The following is a 21279-nucleotide window of genomic DNA, read 5'->3' as shown; positions in this document are numbered from 1 at the left end:
GCGTTTTTACGCAGTGGGGAGCTTCCTGGAGTTTCATTTTCTTAACAATAAAGATGCCGTGTTCATCCATCTAGTTCTCTTATAACTGCACGCCATTATAAAATAACTTCAAATCAAATCCTTAATCATTGATAAAAGTGCGTGCTTCCCCCGCCCCCCCTCTCAGAAAATAGTTCCGACGTCCATGAAGCCGGTGAATCAGATCAATAGAACGTTTTTTTTTTTTTTTTTCTGGTTATCATCTATTGATATTCGGAACGCTACAGTTGTGGTGTCAGAATTTAATGTATTTTATGTACACAAGCAGGAAAGCTGGTGCCGCGGCCCGGCGGAGAATTAATGCTCATTTGCTCATTTATTTGCTCAAACTTGGAGCTATATGTGATCATAATGATGATGAGAAAAGAAAACACATTACCTGAAGGTACAGCCTATACAGAGATTCGAACTCATACTAGCAGAAGATTCTGCTTACTGAGGGAGCTGCTCTACCGGGGGAGCTGCTCTACCGGGGGAGCTATACGTCAGACATAACACACACCAGCGTCTGGACATACGTGTTGCTGTCGTGTCTTCAACCTAAAAGCTGATCTTTATACATTTTTTCGTTGAGTAAAAATCCTCTCTGAATTATGGAACTGATAAGAATCATTTCTTAAATGCTTGTATGGACGTAGAAACTTCTGTAGGCTGTGCGTTATTGTTTCTGCCTCCGCTTATTAGCCGTGGCTGCAGCGAGCGAGCGAGCGAGCGAAATCACAACCTCAGATGTCTTTAGGGTATCAGATATTTTTATTGGCTATTCAAATATTTAAGCAACATCCAGTCAGGCCGTGATATAGGCTCACGGGGGCGGACTGGGACAATAATTCAGGTCGGCAATTTTACCAGTAAACAAATGTTCCTTAAAAAACAACTAATGTCCATATTTTAGCTCTACTGTAAAACAAAGAAAGCACAAGTGATTATCCAAGGTCACCCAGATAATTGAGGTGTCCCACCGCTGTGAAACAATCAGTCTGAATCAATCTGATACGGTTTAGCAGTCCCCCTCTCCATTCACTCTACCTGTAGCCTAAAACAGCGCCACTCTCCATTGCAGCTACATTGTGGTCAAATGTGGAATTGTCCCAAAATCGTTTCAGCTGCAATTCAGTACTATGCTTCCACCTAGTGGCCACAGTTGTCACTGACATTTCACGCGTTGCGTGAATCTCGCTCCCCGCGAGTGAAATGGCCACTTTGAAGTAGTATCTACTGTAAGTAGCTATAAAATAAAATAAATTAAAATACTGAGGTAGATAAAATGAAATACTGAGGTATCGAAGAGAAAAGGTAAGAACATAGGTGAAGTTGAAGGTGAGGTTCGCCCAGGGCATCATGCAAGCTAGGACCGCCACTGCAGAGACCGCTCTCATACCTGCTACAGCAGCGGACATCGGGCGCACCGGAAGTTAGGTGTGCCTACGGCGACAGAGGGAGAGCCAAGAGGACCACTACCTACCTTTAGGATGCCTGCATGCAATGATTGGCTATCGATCACAGAGCAACTGAGAAGCAAAAACAATATGGGCCCACTTAAACTAGAGCAGAATATAATACAGTTGATGAGAGAGCTGCTTGCAGGTAATGAGTGGTGTGCAAGGCTGGCATTCTTGTCAGATATACTTCAGCATCTGAATGAACTGAACACACAAATGTAAGGCCGAAATGAAAACCTGCTCACAAGCACAGACAAAATAAATGGATTCTGTTCAAAGGTGCACCTCTGGCAACAACATCTGGAAAGTGCCAACCTTGACATGTTCCCCCTCACTCAGAAATGGCAAGGAGATGTCAACACTGCTGCACAGTGTGAGATAATAGGTAAACATTTGAAAACTCTTGAGGAGAAGTTGTCATTTTATTTCCCCTCAGCCTTCACTGAATGCCTTGACTGGGTTAGGGACCCATATAGCAGCAGCAGTTTCTGGAAAGGACTTTGCAGGAGCAGGAGGAACTAACTGAACTGAGACAAGACCGTGGTTTAAAGCTAAGCTTTGCTGATCTACCTTTGGACAGTTTTTGGTTGACTGCTGCCAAGGAGTTCCCCATTCTGGCAAACAGAGCTATTTTGCTATTTCGCAGGATTTTTTTAATGTAAAAAATGTGCCGTGGCTCAAAAAAGGCTGAAAAACACTGTTTTAGAACAATGACATGAAGCTCAGGGATTTTTTATTAGTCACAACCTGCTCTGCTCCTATGGATCAGATAAGACATCATCAACCACAGAACCAGATTTTATTTGACATATAAAAAGGTTACCATGTTGATAAATTCAACATGGTAACCTTTTTATATGTCAAATAAAATCATGTAGTTACATTTCAACATAAAGAAAACTTCAGATCAAACTTCTTTCCATCAGGAGAAAAATTGAGCGTTTCCCATCATGCACTGTGTTCTGTGGAGAGAAGAGAAAAATCTGCAGCTGTCTTCACGATTTAATTCTGATGCTTCAAACACATATCGATATATACAAGAGGAAGGTGGGAAGTAAACAACATAAACAATTGTAGTTTCACTCTGAACCTGCACAGGAAACTTTGAACCAGAACCCACACAGGTAGTCAGAGCAGTTTGAAGGCAGTTACAAAAAGTTATCATTAACTGTAACCATGGGGTATGGCTGAAATGACATTTGTGTCCTTTGGTGTTCCTTTGTGTGTACCTCCTGTGCAACACCCATGCCCAGTGACCAACACTGAAAGGACCATTGACTCACGCCCATGTGGTAAGTAACAGTCATCTTTGCATCTGAATGGTTTTACATTTTGGAGTACAGCTGAGGTCTTTAATATTCTTTTATTTTCAGAAAACACGGGGGCACAGAAGAAGCCTCAGAAGAAGAAGAATTGCTTCTGACGCGTCTTCCCCTGGATGAGGAAGACCTTCAGGTCATGTGTTACCTCTGTTGATGGTTTGGCCTGCGACAGCTGAGAACATGTTGCTGCTGGAAGGTCAGGGGGGCAAAGTCAGGTGAGATGTCTTCCTACGGTCATGACACCCATTTCTCAGATGAGAAAATAGTTCAGCTCGCCAGAAATAATAGCAGATACATGATTCAAGACAATGACAGTATAATTCTGTAGGAGCCACATTTAAGTTTTACGTTTTACATGATTTACTTGTAGTTGTTCTATTTTTGTGACATATTTTCTTTTTTGAGTGTGCACCCTCAACAGGTGGTGATGGTGCCACCTTTTAAAAAGGCTGCTGGTAGAGCATGACGGGGAGAAGGCGACCAGCAGATACCGTCATTGACCTCAGTCTGTGAGCTTGCTGTGCATCGTGTCTGCGCCTGTGAAACCTGCTTTAAACCTCTTTTGCATTTTATTTTGTATTTTATTCAATTTACAATAAAGTACCAGCAACAGTGAACAGTCAAACTCTCTCTCTTCGGATGTTTTTTGACACAAACTGCGAGTCTGACACTGCATCACCCGCATTCTCCAGATGGTACAAACAAAAAAGGAAATAGGTCATAAAGGGTTAAAGGAAAAACTCTGAACTGTTTTTTGCCACTACATATTCTGTGTGTGTGTTTTCATATTCAGTGGCAGGACTTACGTTGTCAAGCCTCAGGAAGTTCAGCCATCACTTCCTCGATTGAGGCGCTTGACTGTGAGCCTGCTGCCCCTCCTCTGACGGATGATGATGTCATTAACGTCCGACCAGACGACTGCACTCCATCTCCCACATTTCTACCATCAGGTGTGATCCTGGTTCGGCCTGTGACAGCCCAGCGCACGCTGCTGGAAGACCAGGAGAGTGCAGTCAGGTGAGATGATGAAAAATAATATCAGAACCTGTTGCCTGTTGCCAGTGTGTGTGTGTGTGTGTGTGTGTGTGTGTGTGTGTGTGTGTGTGTGTGTGTGTGTGTGTGCTAACAAACAGTTTGTTGTCTGTCTGTCCACAGTGGAAGTCACTGTCAGCGGAGAAGCAGGCCGTTTACTACCAGCAGGCCGACAGAGAGAGAGAGCTCCACGCTCAGAGACACCCCTGCTGGTCTGTCAGCCAGAACTATGTAAGTACACATTGCTCACACACAACTCATACATGTTTACATCACCAAACTGCAAACAATCTTTGTTGGCTGATGTCAGATGGAAAGTGTAGAGATGTGTTTGGTATTGTGTTGGGCAAAAAGAGGAAGAGGGAGAGCAGAAAAGCTCCTAAAGGTGAGGACTGTCATGTGAAATGTGATGAAAACTAGAAGACGTTTGATTGTTAAACTACATTAATCTTTCAAACAAGGTATTTAGTTCAAGTAATTCAACACTTTTCAGCGCCATTGAACATTTACATGAATACAAAGTTCAGGATCATTACAGATGACCAATTGTACATTTTATTAGATTTAATTTGAATGCCGCAAAACAACTTCCCCACTGTGAACAATAACACTGAGGTACAATGGTTCCTGGTACAGGATCTTTAAAGGGGCACTGTTTTTAATCAGAAGCGAAAGATCTTCATTGACAGATTTTTTTTTAATGCTTAAGCAAACTAAATAAACAAATTCTCTTTGTTTTCATGACTGAATAAATAAAGTGACCTTAAAGGACAACACAATTTCATACTGTATTACTTTGTTAATATGTGGCGGACCCTGCCACCTTTCTAGCTTTAAACAGTGTTCTGGAGACTCTTCATCTTTGCAAAAGTTGTGACTCTCAAATGAATGTCATTTGCTCCAATATTAGTATTCAGATGTAGTTTACTGCAGCTGTAAGAAGAGGTATCTTATTTTAAAGTGTTTTTAAAGTTTTAGAAGACTGATCTGTGTTTCTGTTTGTTGGTGTAGCAACTGTGGAGGAACCACGTCGCCCTCAGACAGTCCTGGTCCTGTCGCAGCACACATCAGTGGACAGCCGTGGTGCAGCCGCCGCACAGACAGACTCCAGTGCAGTGCAGGTGAGTAACATGTATCACCTGCCACAGGAGTACAGTGTAAGCCCTGCCTCCTGGCTGCATGTTCTAGAAACAGCAGTCACATCTCTGTCCTCCTCTGCAGGACTCACACAGAGTCCAGCCAATCAGAGGATGTGGAGCATCTCCTGGTGATGGAGCAGCTTGATCCTCCACCAAGTCCATCCAGTGCAGAGCATCAGCTGCCCTCCTCTCCTCACTGTGGACTTCTGGGATGTCATGCAGATGGATCAATGGATGTGTAGATAGATGTACAGATGGATGTTTAGATAAATGTATAGTCTGATATATAGATAGATAAGATTGATGTTTGGATTGATGCATAGGTGGATGTATAGTTGTATGTATAGATTGATGTAGATGGATAAGATGTATGTATAGATTTATAGATGTATGTATAGATGTACTTATAGATTTATGTATAGATTGTTTTACAGATGTATGTATAGATTGATAAGATAGTTGCCATCATTTAAGTAAAACATTTTAAACTATATTTAATCATCTCAATATGATTCACTTTCTGCAATAACATGGTAAATACACAAATAACTGTTGCATCACACTGGCTTGTTTTTACAAAATGATCTTTTTTTCACAGTGGAGTTTTACTAAATGGTAACTACAGAATACATAAAACTGTGTTTAACATAACTGCTGTAATTAATAACTTGATACATGAGACAGAGACAAGAGCCAAAGCTCAATACACATTAGGTATCAGAAACAACAGCAGGCTTTGAAGCCAAACACTGCAGAGGTTCATCAGTGGGAAACTGTTTCATATACAAGGTAAACAAACAAAATAACACAAAAAAATCATGTCAGGGTGCTACTTCTAGCAAATATGAATAGGGCGTGGTAGCTACAGCTCCACAAAAAGCTGTTAATGAGGTGTTCGTGCTTCATCAACACTTGCTGTAGATCATAAATATGTAATATAACAGAGTAAAATGAACACACTTCTAAAAGTTGAGTTAATGGCTCGATGTTAGTAGCACATCCTTAAGAAACCAGCTCAGGTTTAGCGCCAAAGCAAGCCCAGCCATACACTACGTGGACAGACACTGTGATCTGTAAAACATTTACCAATGCTCAAATGCTTGAAATCTATCATGGTGGTCAAGTCATACAGAAATGTAATCTACACTAAATGATGGTGAATCTGATTATTTAGGTCTGTCTCAGGCTAAATACAAAGTAGGACTGTTGGCAAAGAAACTAAAGGGATAGACGAAGTTCTAAAGATATCTGAGACAATGACCAAACTCAAGTACTTGTGACAAAACAGCTAAATGCTTCAACATAAGACTTAAGTATAGAAAAGAACCAGTGGTAACTGACAGCATTTTTAAGCTCTGATAACCAATTAGTTCACTGCCTTGTCATGATATATACACACAGAGGGAAAAAAACTTTATATCAAACCTTTATCACCGAGGAAAACCTTAAAGCAAGCAGTAAATATACTGTTATTTATCATTATTTACAACCTAAAAGCTTCTCTAAACAGGTGTAAGCAGTTAATGATGCACGTTGTTAGTTATTGGACCACACAGGGACTCTGTGTGGGTGATGATTTAAACATGCACTGTTTCACTGCTCCCTCTAAGCCTTAAGAGTGAAATGGGACCACAACACTCAGCAGATAGAAAGACTTCATTTCACATCAGCTTCCACATCAGGAATCTCAGATGTATCTGTTAGCTTTGGAGAATGATTTTTCTCCTGAAATGAATCTTAAACTCTGAATTAGACATTGCTTATCAATGCCATGTTTCAAGCTCAAGATCTTGTGTTGTTTTCCCCAAGTGTTTTCCTGAGGGCACTCATATTCATAGTGAATGCGCTTTCAAGTTTAAACAGATACTTAACACTTAAACCACCTTCACTGTAGGCCACTGTCATAGTCAAATCTGGCCCTAGTCTAAATGATCACAGCTGTAAGCTGCAGCCAGGTGAGGATTTCTAAACTGGTGATAAAGAGCTCCCTCTGCTGACCACAACACATTGTTACTTTACATCACAATAAGGAAAGGTTAAAGCTCAATGTGTGAAAGTTACAGCTGTAGATGAAATCTGGACAGACAGTCGGAACAATTTGACAGTTTACAGGATGTCAGAACAGAAGAGAAACGTAACAACACTGTTTTTTACTTGTTTTCATTTGATGGAAAAGCATCACTTTCTGTGATCTACTACTTCCTGTCAGTGTATGTAACACATAAGAAGAGAAAGATCATTCCATCCTGCTGGAGTCCAGACAAGGATCATAAGAATAATAATAAGAATAATAACAACAACAACAACAACAACAACAACAACAATAATAATAATAATAATAATAATAATAATATACAGCAATTTCTTCAACCAACATTAAAACATATTGATGGTCTAACTAGTCATTAACATACAGAAAGTAATAAAACCTGCTTACAATAAAAACAAATACATATTTACTGATTGTCATTCTGTCTCTGTATGTGTGCTTGAAAGAAAAGCTGCGCTCTTCACTTTAAAGTTTTTGTATTAAGTGGATTTTGTTTTCCACAAATTAAACAGCAGCTGTGTCTTCATATTTTCGTTTGTGTTTTAAATGAATTTAATTAATTGCCAAGTCATTTGATATTCATATTTAACTTTTTTCATTAACTCTTTAAATGCTGTAAAACACATATGGAACCAAGATGCAACTTTTCGAAAGACACCTGTCACAGACAGAGCCCAGCACTGCACATTTTCCAGCTTTGCGTGAGGTCATGGACAGTTTTCCACAGGACAATATTGGTACGCAAACGAAGAGGTATGCCACAGCCATCGCATCTCTCACAGTGGGGTTTAATGAACGCTTTCGGGATTTTGCAGCTATCCAAAAGGACATGTTGCTCTTCTCTTCCCCCTACATGAACACGGACCTGTGGAACTTATTGTATTTATCTTTTGAAGATTTGCCTGTAACTATTGGTATTATCTACTTATACTGTAGATGTGACACAAAGGCTGACTTTTTTAATGATCTTGTGTGAAAGACAGAACAAGTTTCATATATTATGAACTTGAATGTTAACAGACAACATTAATTTCCCACAATATGTCATGTTTAAAATTAACCTAACTCTTTAAATGCTGTAAAACACATTTCATATCAGATTTATATGAAGTTAATAAATGCCTTCAAGGTCTTAACCATGTCTTATGATGTAATTTGCAATATGTTACCATTTGCATTTTCATTATGTGACTTGTGACAAGCTGAAGCAATAAAAACACATAAATTCATCTCTTGTCAGTCTTTTAATATTCTACTCATTAATGTGGCCTGAAAGTAAGTTTGAGTCTGAGTGTGAATAAAGTTTAATTATTATGAACTTTGTGGCTGATAAACTCTTTGAGGTCTTGACATCTTCTGGGTGTTAGATATTTAAAGACTTACCAAATGGGTCAAAACAACTTCTCTCATATAAAAATGGATTTATTTACAGTATGTACACATTATAAACACAACATTAGGAGAGGCAGTGTATTGTAACGATGTCCATCAGAAGGTCCATCCCTCTCTTTTTCTTTTTCTTTGGGAAATACGGGTAGGGTAGGGATGTGGGTACAAAAAGGAGAGAGGAGAGGAGGGAGAAGAGAGGGAGGGAGAAATAAGGAAAGGAGGGGAAAAAAACAAAAAGAAAACCTGTACAGTCACTCTGTCACTGATACCGTATCAGGAGAGATATTTTTGTTGTCTTTTGTGCTGAATTATTGTGAAATTAAAAAGAAAATACAAAAAAAATAAAATAAAAAAGAAGGCACAGAGTGAAAACTCTCCATACAGTGACTTACTGAACCAGCTGTGACATTTAGAGATCTGACAGTGTAGGATGTTGATGGACAAACACAAATCAAACAGCAGCACTTCATTTCAGTTTCAACTGCAGCATTACAACAAGAAGGTTTAAAGCTCCCCGTGAGAAAGTTAAATCTGTTTATAAAATCTGGACAGTAAAAAAAATCTTGATAAAAAACAACACTTACGGAAAAATTGAACATAACAAAACACATTAACACACAGTGCAGAGGGATCATGTGTCACAATATTAAAGAAAAACCTCTCTACAGATTTCTAATGTTTTCAGTGGTTCACAGTTCTTCAGTTCATTTAATGTTTTAACGTGTAATTTCTGTTTAGAACTGCTGAATGTTCTCTGCTCTAAAGTTCACCTGATTCTTCTTTACATCCTGTAGGAGGCCAGTACAGGATATACAGGATATACTGTCAATGTTAATGTCATATCTTATTAACCTTTTGAGGTCCAGCGTATTGGCCGTTTTTGACTACTTTTGATTTTACCAAACACAAATCAAACAGCAGCACTTCATTTCAGTTTCAACTGCAGCATTACAAGAAGGAGGTTTTATATTTTAATATTTTATTTTTATATTTTACCTTAAACACGGTTTACCTTGCCTTGTTTGGTGCCATTTTTTTCAGCACAACCTCACATGTGACTTTACAGTGTTTTTTTCCATTTTGACATACTGTATTAACACACTGGACCTAAAATCACACAAAAAACATAAAATCCGAGTAGGAAAAAGTTAGATTTTTTACTGTGAAAACCACAAACATGTTTAACGAACCATTTTTATAACTTAGAATGCAAATATAAATTGTTGTTTGCTAAATTTGCACATAAGTTTTTGAAGTTATACACAACTATTTACATTAAAATGCAAGCAATGCCTCAGGCGTTTTTGTACAACTATTAACAACCATTTACAAAACAATCAGGTGTCACAATAAGATGCCACACAAATTATTTGTGCCACTCCAAAAAAACAGTTCCTGTCCACCACAAGACAGAGAGGCACATCACAGGCCTGACACTTCCAGGGTGTCACCAAAACAAAAGATGGATCACCCACTTCATCGTCAAAGTCCTGACTCTCTGGCTCAGACTGGCTCTGCGTCTCCCTCAGGTCAGCTCCTCCCAGCTCAAAGAAGAGCTGCACTGCCCGCTCCACTTTCAGTAGTCGCCTCATTGTTTTGACTACACTACACACTAAACACACTACACTACACACTAACTATACACTCCAAACACGCTAAATGTCACAAATCTCTCAAATCTCAAAAACTCGCTATCGGTAGCTGCTCGCTATCGCTGTCTCTCTTTCGCTGCCGTCACTCCGACAACTTTCCCCTGTCCCTCAGCAACCAAATGCCATTTTTTGATTGGTTGATGTGGTGCATGTTTCCACCAATAGGAAAAATAGGGATAGCCATGTTTTTTGTTTTGTTTTTTTTGCAAGCACTAAGACTATGAGGGACTGTCATCACGACTTCGTCTGTAAATGACCGAAGACAATCGACCCGACATGTGTAAGTGTTGATTTAAGTTGGACTTGTCAGCTGAGGAGTTAAATTCTACCAGAAACTGAATTTCCTTTTCTAAAAATCTTTTGTGAACATTTGTTATTGTTGAATGTAAACACTGATTCACATGGAGGACATGTTACAGTGTGGTTAACATAGTCGTGGTCTTTTGATGTGTGGTTGTATGGTTGTATGAGGTGCTAATATATATATATATATATATAGAGAGAGAGAGAGAGAGAGAGAGAGAGAGAGAGAGAGCGGTGCTCCCAACAGAGCACCGCATGACTTTCTCTTGACCGTACAGAGTGAGCTCACAGTCATTTTTTGAACATTTTTGGGGCTTTACGTTATAGTGCCCTGCCTTATAAAACGTTTTTCAGAGCATTTAAAGAGTTAATGAAAAAACACTGTGCGGTCCTCACGTCGAGCACCGACTGTGAGCTCACTCTGTACGGTCAAGAAAAAGTCATGCGGTGCTCTGTTGGGAGGACCAAAAAACACCAACAGTTGTTGCATCAGCTTGTGCGCGTCCTGACATACAGCGAGCGAAACGGCGACGAAAAGTCGCGCGAAGGTGTCCTGATATGCAGCGTGACGATTTTGTCGCGAGTATATTCTATTGGTCAGAATCCAAACCAATCAAATTATCGAGGGACGTAAACAAACTTCTGGCGCTATTTTTAGATTCCTGACATTTCCTGGTTGCCGTTTTTGACATCTTGGACGGAATGAGTGAGGTAGCAAATGGATTTCTAAAAGTTTACAGTACTTACTTGAAACGCCCAGCTCTCGGGCAATTGCCGACCATGCGGCCTCCTTCCGATTCAAATCCTTGTGGTGCGGGTGTCTGGGTTCATAAATCATAGGATATTGCTGAACTATTAAAATTAATTTCTCCTCGTCCATGCTTGCCAGTCGGTTGTTCTCCTCTCTGCTAACTAGGCACCGGAACTGCCCCCGTTTATAAATTCAATCAGGGTCCCGTCTGACTCAAATGGCTCTGACAGGGAGCTCGCAAATACATTAGAAGCTCATCCGTGTTAGTTATGTGTCTATAGAAGTCAGATGAGTCAGTCAGCTGTATGAGGGACACTCTACCAGAAACATCACTTCCACTTGTATAAATCTTGTGTGTTAGAAGATTTTATCGATGAAACTAAACAGTCAGTGTTGATATTTCCCTCCATCTTCATCTACAGTTAACATTCATTCATCAATATTGAGTCAAACAGTCAGTTGTGAGCTCCTGATGTCCTGTGTGACAGTGATGTGAATGTGGATTGGGATGGAGTCGTCGTTGGTCTACAACTGACTCTGTTTTGTCTCTACTGAACGTTATTATACTAACAGCCGCTGGGTTTCAACATGTTTGTCTTTTATTAGATTTCAATCCTCAACAAACTTGTTTTGACTTGTTTTTCAGCTTTCTTCTTCTTCAGGACGTTTCAACTGGACTCATTCACTTTTTACTGTAAAATCATGTCATCAAATATGATGCATTGTTACTGAGACCTGACAACAACATGAGCCTGTTTGTGTTTATCTACAGTTGTTTCTCAGGACTTTATATGGAGACACTGTTTATATGTGTTTCTAATGTATCAGTGTTACAACACTGACAACATGTCACCATGTTCCAGATACACTCATCTGTCTGTAGGAGCAGCACTAGTTCTGCAGTGTTTTCATGTGGCAGCTAGATGTTGATGTTTGCAGCTGAATCCACATGTTGTCATGTTTCCTGCTGATGGTGGACAGTTTAACTACTGGTGCCATCTTGTGTCAGAAGTGCAATACAGCAGCTTAGTGTTAGCATCGAGACTGTCCGGTCAGGAAGTCATTGTGTGTAATGAGCAGGATAATAAAGACAAGGGAGTATTGTAAGGACTGAAGACAGACTGTAGATGTTTGTTGTGGTACATGTGAGGACTGAACTGTGATCACATGACTCTTCACCTCTGTCTCCTCTCACAGGGAGAAGATGATCTGCAGGATCCTGCTGCTCATCAGCCTCAACTGTGTCTGTGGTTAGTTTCCAGCTTCACTTTATTACACTGTGATTCAATGAATCAGTTAAAGTAGCCCACATGTGAGCAAACAGTTGATGTTGATGAGCCTCTGCAGCTCTGAGACGTCACTAAACTGTCCACAGAAACATTTTAAAGGCTGCCATGTTAAAGTTGTCAGTGTGTCTGCTCCTCACTTTCCCTCTCTGTCTCCTCAACAGGAACATTTGTAGTGAATGTGACACAGACCTCCTATCAGGCAGAGGAGAACCACAACATCACACTGGAATGGATGTTCCCAACCACAGCTGTCACTTCCCCCAACTCCCTTTTTATCTTCTGTGATCTGATAACTGATCACGCAGTCCCAGTCCTATTTCATCTACACGGAGGTGTTGAGGCCCCAGAGATTCAGGATCAACAGTTTGCAGGACGAATCCAGTGGGACAAGGACGTCCTCAGAGACGGGCGACTCAGACTTTGTGTGTCCAGACTCAGGACTGAGGACTCAGGCCTGTATCGCTGTAAAGTTTGGACAAACTATGGTGTGGACTTTGGTGAATGTCAGCTCAACGTCTCTGGTAAGTTGGTTGAGTAGAAGTCAGTAGAACTTTATTAACAGGTTCAATTCAGCCGCTTTTAAAGTATTGAGGACGACCACAATCCACAATCCTTCACTTCATTCTCACAGTATCTGAGAAATGTGTCACAGCTTCAGCTGTTCTGTTGTTTGGTCTCTTTACAGCAGCGAGGGATTGGCCCGAACCTGAGAGACCCAACACAGACACACCTGATAGACGCAACGCAGACACGACTAAGAGACCGAACACAGCAGGTCGAAGAAGGATCGGCCTCTACTGTGGACTGGGACTGACAGCAGCAGTGGTAGTTGTGTCGGTTGTTTGTTACCTTTTATTCATTCACTGTCTGTCTAACAAACAAAAGTCCAGCAGAGGATTTAAGAAAAGTTCCAGCTCAGCAGGACCAGAGGAAACAGTTTGATCAACACTGTAAATGAGACCGTTAAAACACATCCTGCCTTTATGTTGTTCAGTAAGTCTCCATGATATACAGTAAGAGTCAGAGGAGATAAACAATAATGGAGTTGATGGAGGAAACATTGTTCTTCACCTTTATGTTGTCCATTATTTTGACAGGACGTCTCATCAAACTCTTTCACTTATTAGACAGATCTGAAATCTGCTCTGTGTTCACTTTACTGAAGTAATGCTGAGAAGCATTTTCTACTTTGTATACCATGTATACGTAACGTTTTTGTCCACCGCCACAACCCGCCCGCACCCTCCGCTCCTCTGACGCGAACTTCCTCACTCCACCACACAGGACCAAGCACCGAACCTGGGGCGACAGAGCCTTCTCAGTAGCTGCCCCCTCCCTCTGGAACTCCCTCCCCACACACATCAGAGACTGTACAGACCTCACTACCTTCAAAACACTAACCAAAACTCAACTCAACTGTTTTTAATGTATAACTTGTCTCTTTTTGTATTTTTATTGTGTTGTTTTTATTATTCTCTGTCTTTGTGTACCCTGAAAAGCGCTATATAAAATAAAAAATGTATTATTATGTGTCTGTGACATTTATATTTTGCATTAAAGTAGGTCATATTATGCTTTTTGGGTTTTTGCCTCTCCTTTATTGTTGTTGTAGCCAATTTTGATGTGTGAATATGTTATGTTGTGTATGTCTTTGGTGAGTCATGTAAATAGCAGTGTTGCTCGTCCACCTGCGCACCAGGGGGCATAGACAGGGAATCACGGTGGTAACGTAGTCTATATAGGGGAGTCACCGGTGAACAGGTGGAGGGGAATTAGGGTCATGGAAGCCACACAGTTTTTCAACCGTTCGTTTGTGTGTGTCTTTGTCCGAGATGTTTTCTGTTATATCGTAACGTTAGACTTTTTGGTTTTCTTTCATATTTACATGTTATTTTCAGTTCATTCAACACAGCCGGTTTTCTGTAAATATTTTTTCCCCACATAAAATAAACGGTAAACGCATAAGGCATGGCAGACCTCATCTTTTGCAAGACACATTGGAAATGACTACAAATTCCCTCAAGTGGCAGTTTTTATTCAGGGTGGAGTCAAAAACAATTTCATGTGTACAGCTGCTACAAAACACAGCTGCACTGCTTTAACAAATACTAGAAGATAAGATCATATCAGCTCTGTTTCAGCCTCTCTTCACTGGTTAACAGTCAGTGTTAGAATTGATTTGAAGGTTTTAATCATCACTTTAAAGCACTTCATGGTTGAGCTCCCAGCTGCTGAGTTGCTGCTCCCTTATGATCCTCAGTCAGGACTCTACTGGCTGTTTGACTTCTTCTCAAAATGTTTCATGAAAGCCTTTCATTAATTGTAGCAGAGTTATTGCAAACATGTTTTACCTGTTTTATTAGTGTGAATGCTGATTCAGTGTTTTTCGAAAGGTAAATCCTTCATAATTTGTTGTACAGAAACCGTTCAACTATCAAACTGTTCAGCTCATTAAGGACATATTTCTATCTATTATACTTTTTGAAATATTCAGCTTTTCTGCAAAAAAAATTCCAATTTTCAATTCCTTTTTATCATATATTCAGCTACAGAGACCATTCAAATATCGAAATGTTCCACTTTTTAAACACATTCAGCCAATGACATTTCAATTTTCTATCATACTTTTTCAAATATTCAGCTTTTTCCAAAACAATTTTACAATGGAAGTAAATGGAGAAATCTTCCATTCCTCTTCAAACCCACCCCACTTTCAACCTCCGGTGGTCCTCTATAAGCTGCAGACACCATTTCAACTTTTTAGCAGTTAGACAACTTTGAACTATTCAGCATGTATTCAACTTTTTAAAATCTTTTACAGTTTTTAAATTATCACAGTTTAAGTTTTAAAGTTTTTTTTGCCCCTCTTCAGATTTTACAATGGGTGTGTATTGTGGGATGTTCAGAGCTGCAGGGTGGGTCACATGACCCTAGAGTGGAGAGCAGCTGGATAAACTTGAGGAAAAAATTCTCTTTAGCTTGATTTAGATCTCACAGCTTTTACTTCTCATAGACGATATGTACATAGAAATGTAGGAAATCTTGTTGGCTTTCAGCTGATGAATTTCAGATGTAGAACTTACACTTTTGGCTGTAGAAACCTTAGAGCGACAAGCTCTCCAGCAACTCCCCCATAATTTTGAGCCTACATTTCTGGAGGAGAGCAGACGGTATCAGTTTTGTCGCTCGCTCTAACTCCCTCAGTTTTCACTATAGAGAAATAAAAAAGACATCACAGAGTTCAGTAATGTCTCCTGTTACTCATTGTATATTTTGTCCATAACCATCACAGTTTTTTCAAGAACAGCAGGAGTTTTGGAGGTGTTTTTTTTTTATGTAATTCAAATTTTGCCCATTCATTCTTATGGGGTAATGTTCAACTTTTGTTCTGCTACTGCTTCAGCATATATTCAGCTAGTAGTTGTACTTCTACTATTACTACTACTTCTACTACTACTACTACTTCAACTACTACTACTACTACTACTACTACTACTTTACCACTACTTCTGCTACTACTACTTTAACTACTACCACTGCTACTACTGCTACTTAAACTACAACTACTACAGAAAACCGGCTGTGTTGAATGAACTGAAACCAACATGTAAATATGAAAGAAAACCAAAAAGACTAACGTTACGAGACACACACAAACGAACGGTTGAAAAACTGTGTGGCTTCCATGACCCTAATTCCCCTCCACCTGTTCACCGGTGACTCCCCTATATAGACTACGTTACCACCGTGATTCCCTGTCTATGCCCCCTGGTGCGCAGGTGGACGAGCAACACTGCTATTTACATGACTCACCAAAGACATACACAACATAACATATTCACACATCAAAATTGGCTACAACAACAATAAAGGAGAGGCAAAAACCCAAAAAGCATAATATGACCTACTTTAATGCAAAATATAAATGTCACAGACACATAATAATACATTTTTTATTTTATATAGCGCTTTTCAGGGTACACAAAGACAGAGAATAATAAAAACAACACAATAAAAATACAAAAAGAGACAAGTTATACATTAAAAACAGTTGAGTTGAGTTTTGGTTAGTGTTTTGAAGGTAGTGAGGTCTGTACAGTCTCTGATGTGTGTGGGGAGGGAGTTCCAGAGGGAGGGGGCAGCTACTGAGAAGGCTCTGTCGCCCCAGGTTCGGTGCTTGGTCCTGTGTGGTGGAGTGAGGAAGTTCGCGTCAGAGGAGCGGAGGGTGCGGGCGGGTTGTGGCGGTGGACAAAAACGTTACGTATACATGGTATACAAAGTAGAAAATGCTTCTCAGCATTACTTCAGTAAAGTGAACACAGAGCAGATTTCAGATCTGTCTAATAAGTGAAAGAGTTTGATGAGACGTCCTGTCAAAATAATGGACAACATAAAGGTGAAGAACAATGTTTCCTCCATCAACTCCATTATTGTTTATCTCCTCTGACTCTTACTGTATATCATGGAGACTTACTGAACAACATAAAGGCAGGATGTGTTTTAACGGTCTCATTTACAGTGTTGATCAAACTGTTTCCTCTGGTCCTGCTGAGCTGGAACTTTTCTTAAATCCTCTGCTGGACTTTTGTTTGTTAGACAGACAGTGAATGAATAAAAGGTAACAAACAACCGACACAACTACCACTGCTGCTGTCAGTCCCAGTCCACAGTAGAGGCCGATCCTTCTTCGACCTGCTGTGTTCGGTCTCTTAGTCGTGTCTGCGTTGCGTCTATCAGGTGTGTCTGTGTTGGGTCTCTCAGGTTCGGGCCAATCCCTCGCTGCTGTAAAGAGACCAAACAACAGAACAGCTGAAGCTGTGACACATTTCTCAGATACTGTGAGAATGAAGTGAAGGATTGTGGATTGTGGTCGTCCTCAATACTTTAAAAGCGGCTGAATTGAACCTGTTAATAAAGTTCTACTGACTTCTACTCAACCAACTTACCAGAGACGTTGAGCTGACATTCACCAAAGTCCACACCATAGTTTGTCCAAACTTTACAGCGATACAGGCCTGAGTCCTCAGTCCTGAGTCTGGACACACAAAGTCTGAGTCGCCCGTCTCTGAGGACGTCCTTGTCCCACTGGATTCGTCCTGCAAACTGTTGATCCTGAATCTCTGGGGCCTCAACACCTCCGTGTAGATGAAATAGGACTGGGACTGCGTGATCAGTTATCAGATCACAGAAGATAAAAAGGGAGTTGGGGGAAGTGACAGCTGTGGTTGGGAACATCCATTCCAGTGTGATGTTGTGGTTCTCCTCTGCCTGATAGGAGGTCTGTGTCACATTCACTACAAATGTTCCTGTTGAGGAGACAGAGAGGGAAAGTGAGGAGCAGACACACTGACAACTTTAACATGGCAGCCTTTAAAATGTTTCTGTGGACAGTTTAGTGACGTCTCAGAGCTGCAGAGGCTCATCAACATCAACTGTTTGCTCACATGTGGGCTACTTTAACTGATTCATTGAATCACAGTGTAATAAAGTGAAGCTGGAAACTAACCACAGACACAGTTGAGGCTGATGAGCAGCAGGATCCTGCAGATCATCTTCTCCCTGTGAGAGGAGACAGAGGTGAAGAGTCATGTGATCACAGTTCAGTCCTCACATGTACCACAACAAACATCTACAGTCTGTCTTCAGTCCTTACAATACTCCCTTGTCTTTATTATCCTGCTCATTACACACAATGACTTCCTGACCGGACACAGTCTCGATGCTAACACTAAGCTGCTGTATTGCACTTCTGACACAAGATGGCACCAGTAGTTAAACTGTCCACCATCAGCAGGAAACATGACAACATGTGGATTCAGCTGCAAACATCAACATCTAGCTGCCACATGAAAACACTGCAGAACTAGTGCTGCTCCTACAGACAGATGAGTGTATCTGGAACATGGTGACATGTTGTCAGTGTTGTAACACTGATACATTAGAAACACATATAAACAGTGTCTCCATATAAAGTCCTGAGAAACAACTGTAGATAAACACAAACAGGCTCATGTTGTTGTCAGGTCTCAGTAACAATGCATCATATTTGATGACATGATTTTACAGTAAAAAGTGAATGAGTCCAGTTGAAACGTCCTGAAGAAGAAGAAAGCTGAAAAACAAGTCAAAACAAGTTTGTTGAGGATTGAAATCTAATAAAAGACAAACATGTTGAAACCCAGCGGCTGTTAGTATAATAACGTTCAGTAGAGACAAAACAGAGTCAGTTGTAGACCAACGACGACTCCATCCCAATCCACATTCACATCACTGTCACACAGGACATCAGGAGCTCACAACTGACTGTTTGACTCAATATTGATGAATGAATGTTAACTGTAGATGAAGATGGAGGGAAATATCAACACTGACTGTTTAGTTTCATCGATAAAATCTTCTAACACACAAGATTTATACAAGTGGAAGTGATGTTTCTGGTAGAGTGTCCCTCATACAGCTGACTGACTCATCTGACTTCTATAGACACATAACTAACACGGATGAGCTTCTAATGTATTTGCGAGCTCCCTGTCAGAGCCATTTGAGTCAGACGGGACCCTGATTGAATTTATAAACGGGGGCAGTTCCGGTGCCTAGTTAGCAGAGAGGAGAACAACCGACTGGCAAGCATGGACGAGGAGAAATTAATTTTAATAGTTCAGCAATATCCTATGATTTATGAACCCAGACACCCGCACCACAAGGATTTGAATCGGAAGGAGGCCGCATGGTCGGCAATTGCCCGAGAGCTGGGCGTTTCAAGTAAGTACTGTAAACTTTTAGAAATCCATTTGCTACCTCACTCATTCCGTCCAAGATGTCAAAAACGGCAACCAGGAAATGTCAGGAATCTAAAAATAGCGCCAGAAGTTTGTTTACGTCCCTCGATAATTTGATTGGTTTGGATTCTGACCAATAGAATATACTCGCGACAAAATCGTCACGCTGCATATCAGGACACCTTCGCGCGACTTTTCGTCGCCGTTTCGCTCGCTGTATGTCAGGACGCGCACAAGCTGATGCAACAACTGTTGGTGTTTTTTGGTCCTCCCAACAGAGCACCGCATGACTTTTTCTTGACCGTACAGAGTGAGCTCACAGTCGGTGCTCGACGTGAGGACCGCACAGTGTTTTTTCATTAACTCTTTAAATGCTCTGAAAAACGTTTTATAAGGCAGGGCACTATAACGTAAAGCCCCAAAAATGTTCAAAAAATGACTGTGAGCTCACTCTGTACGGTCAAGAGAAAGTCATGCGGTGCTCTGTTGGGAGCACCGCTCTCTCTCTCTCTCTCTCTCTCTCTCTCTATATATATATATATATATATATTAGCACCTCATACAACCATACAACCACACATCAAAAGACCACGACTATGTTAACCACACTGTAACATGTCCTCCATGTGAATCAGTGTTTACATTCAACAATAACAAATGTTCACAAAAGATTTTTAGAAAAGGAAATTCAGTTTCTGGTAGAATTTAACTCCTCAGCTGACAAGTCCAACTTAAATCAACACTTACACATGTCGGGTCGATTGTCTTCGGTCATTTACAGACGAAGTCGTGATGACAGTCCCTCATGGTCTTAGTGCTTGCAAAAAAAACAAAACAAAAAACATGGCTATCCCTATTTTTCCTATTGGTGGAAACATGCACCACATCAACCAATCAAAAAATGGCATTTGGTTGCTGAGGGACAGGGGAAAGTTGTCGGAGTGACGGCAGCGAAAGAGAGACAGCGATAGCGAGCAGCTACCGATAGCGAGTTTTTGAGATTTGAGAGATTTGTGACATTTAGCGTGTTTGGAGTGTATAGTTAGTGTGTAGTGTAGTGTGTTTAGTGTGTAGTGTAGTCAAAACAATGAGGCGACTACTGAAAGTGGAGCGGGCAGTGCAGCTCTTCTTTGAGCTGGGAGGAGCTGACCTGAGGGAGACGCAGAGCCAGTCTGAGCCAGAGAGTCAGGACTTTGACGATGAAGTGGGTGATCCATCTTTTGTTTTGGTGACACCCTGGAAGTGTCAGGCCTGTGATGTGCCTCTCTGTCTTGTGGTGGACAGGAACTGTTTTTTTGGAGTGGCACAAATAATTTGTGTGGCATCTTATTGTGACACCTGATTGTTTTGTAAATGGTTGTTAATAGTTGTACAAAAACGCCTGAGGCATTGCTTGCATTTTAATGTAAATAGTTGTGTATAACTTCAAAAACTTATGTGCAAATTTAGCAAACAACAATTTATATTTGCATTCTAAGTTATAAAAATGGTTCGTTAAACATGTTTGTGTTTTTCACAGTAAAAAATCTAACTTTTTCCTACTCGGATTTTATGTTTTTTGTGTGATTTTAGGTCCAGTGTGTTAATACAGTATGTCAAAATGGAAAAAAACACTGTAAAGTCACATGTGAGGTTGTGCTGAAAAAAATGGCACCAAACAAGGCAAGGTAAACCGTGTTTAAGGTAAAATATAAAAATAAAATATTAAAATATAAAACCTCCTTCTTGTAATGCTGCAGTTGAAACTGAAATGAAGTGCTGCTGTTTGATTTGTGTTTGGTGAAATCAAAAGTAGTCAAAAACGGCCAATACGCTGGACCTCAAAAGGTTAATAAGATATGACATTAACATTGACAGTATATCCTGTATATCCTGTACTGGCCTCCTACAGGATGTAAAGTAGAATCAGGTGAACTTTAGAGCAGAGAACATTCAGCAGTTCTAAACAGAAATTACACGTTAAAACATTAAATGAACTGAAGAACTGTGAACCACTGAAAACATTAGAAATCTGTAGAGAGGTTTTTCTTTAATATTGTGACACATGATCCCTCTGCACTGTGTGTTAATGTGTTTTGTTATGTTCAATTTT

At 40.4% G+C, this 21279-nt stretch overlaps 2 protein-coding genes across 2 annotated transcripts; one reads left to right on the top strand and one right to left on the bottom strand.

The window, feature by feature from the left end:
- The first annotated feature begins 10295 nt into the window (after window positions 1-10295).
- LOC311259796 (uncharacterized protein) lies at window positions 10296-13982 on the top strand. Its single transcript, XM_084357128.1, has 4 exons — window positions 10296-10345; window positions 12317-12369; window positions 12570-12929; window positions 13094-13982. The coding sequence occupies exons 2-4, from the start codon at window positions 12324-12326 to the stop codon at window positions 13348-13350; spliced, it is 663 nt and encodes a 220-aa protein (XP_084213254.1). The 5' UTR covers window positions 10296-10345; window positions 12317-12323; the 3' UTR covers window positions 13351-13982.
- A 2319-nt stretch (window positions 13983-16301) lies between these two features.
- Window positions 16302-19984, bottom strand: LOC311260483 (uncharacterized protein). The gene is made up of 4 exons (XM_084358325.1): window positions 19935-19984; window positions 17915-17967; window positions 17355-17714; window positions 16302-17190 (listed from the first exon to the last, which is right to left on the bottom strand). The coding sequence occupies exons 2-4, from the start codon at window positions 17958-17960 to the stop codon at window positions 16934-16936; spliced, it is 663 nt and encodes a 220-aa protein (XP_084214451.1). The 5' UTR covers window positions 17961-17967; window positions 19935-19984; the 3' UTR covers window positions 16302-16933.
- Between the last annotated feature and the right edge of the window lie 1295 nt (window positions 19985-21279).

This window comes from Pagrus pagrus, assembly GCF_965226575.1.
Source record: "Pagrus pagrus genome assembly, chromosome: 7".
In the NCBI taxonomy this organism is placed as follows: domain Eukaryota; kingdom Metazoa; phylum Chordata; class Actinopteri; order Spariformes; family Sparidae; genus Pagrus; species Pagrus pagrus.
Note: the sequence above shows the minus strand (reverse complement) of the source record. Positions and strands in the feature narration are given on the sequence as shown.

Excerpts from the sequence above, each read along its gene's own strand:
- LOC311259796 (XM_084357128.1), top strand. The coding sequence starts at position 12,324 with ATGATCTGCAGGATCCTGCTGCTCATCAGCCTCAACTGTGTCTGTG. Across the intron at positions 12,370-12,569 it reads CAGCCTCAACTGTGTCTGTG|GAACATTTGTAGTGAATGTG; the intron begins GTTAGTTTCCAG and ends TCTCCTCAACAG. Across the intron at positions 12,930-13,093 it reads ATGTCAGCTCAACGTCTCTG|CAGCGAGGGATTGGCCCGAA; the intron begins GTAAGTTGGTTG and ends GTCTCTTTACAG.
- LOC311260483 (XM_084358325.1), bottom strand. The coding sequence starts at position 17,960 with ATGATCTGCAGGATCCTGCTGCTCATCAGCCTCAACTGTGTCTGTG. Across the intron at positions 17,715-17,914 it reads CAGCCTCAACTGTGTCTGTG|GAACATTTGTAGTGAATGTG; the intron begins GTTAGTTTCCAG and ends TCTCCTCAACAG. Across the intron at positions 17,191-17,354 it reads ATGTCAGCTCAACGTCTCTG|CAGCGAGGGATTGGCCCGAA; the intron begins GTAAGTTGGTTG and ends GTCTCTTTACAG.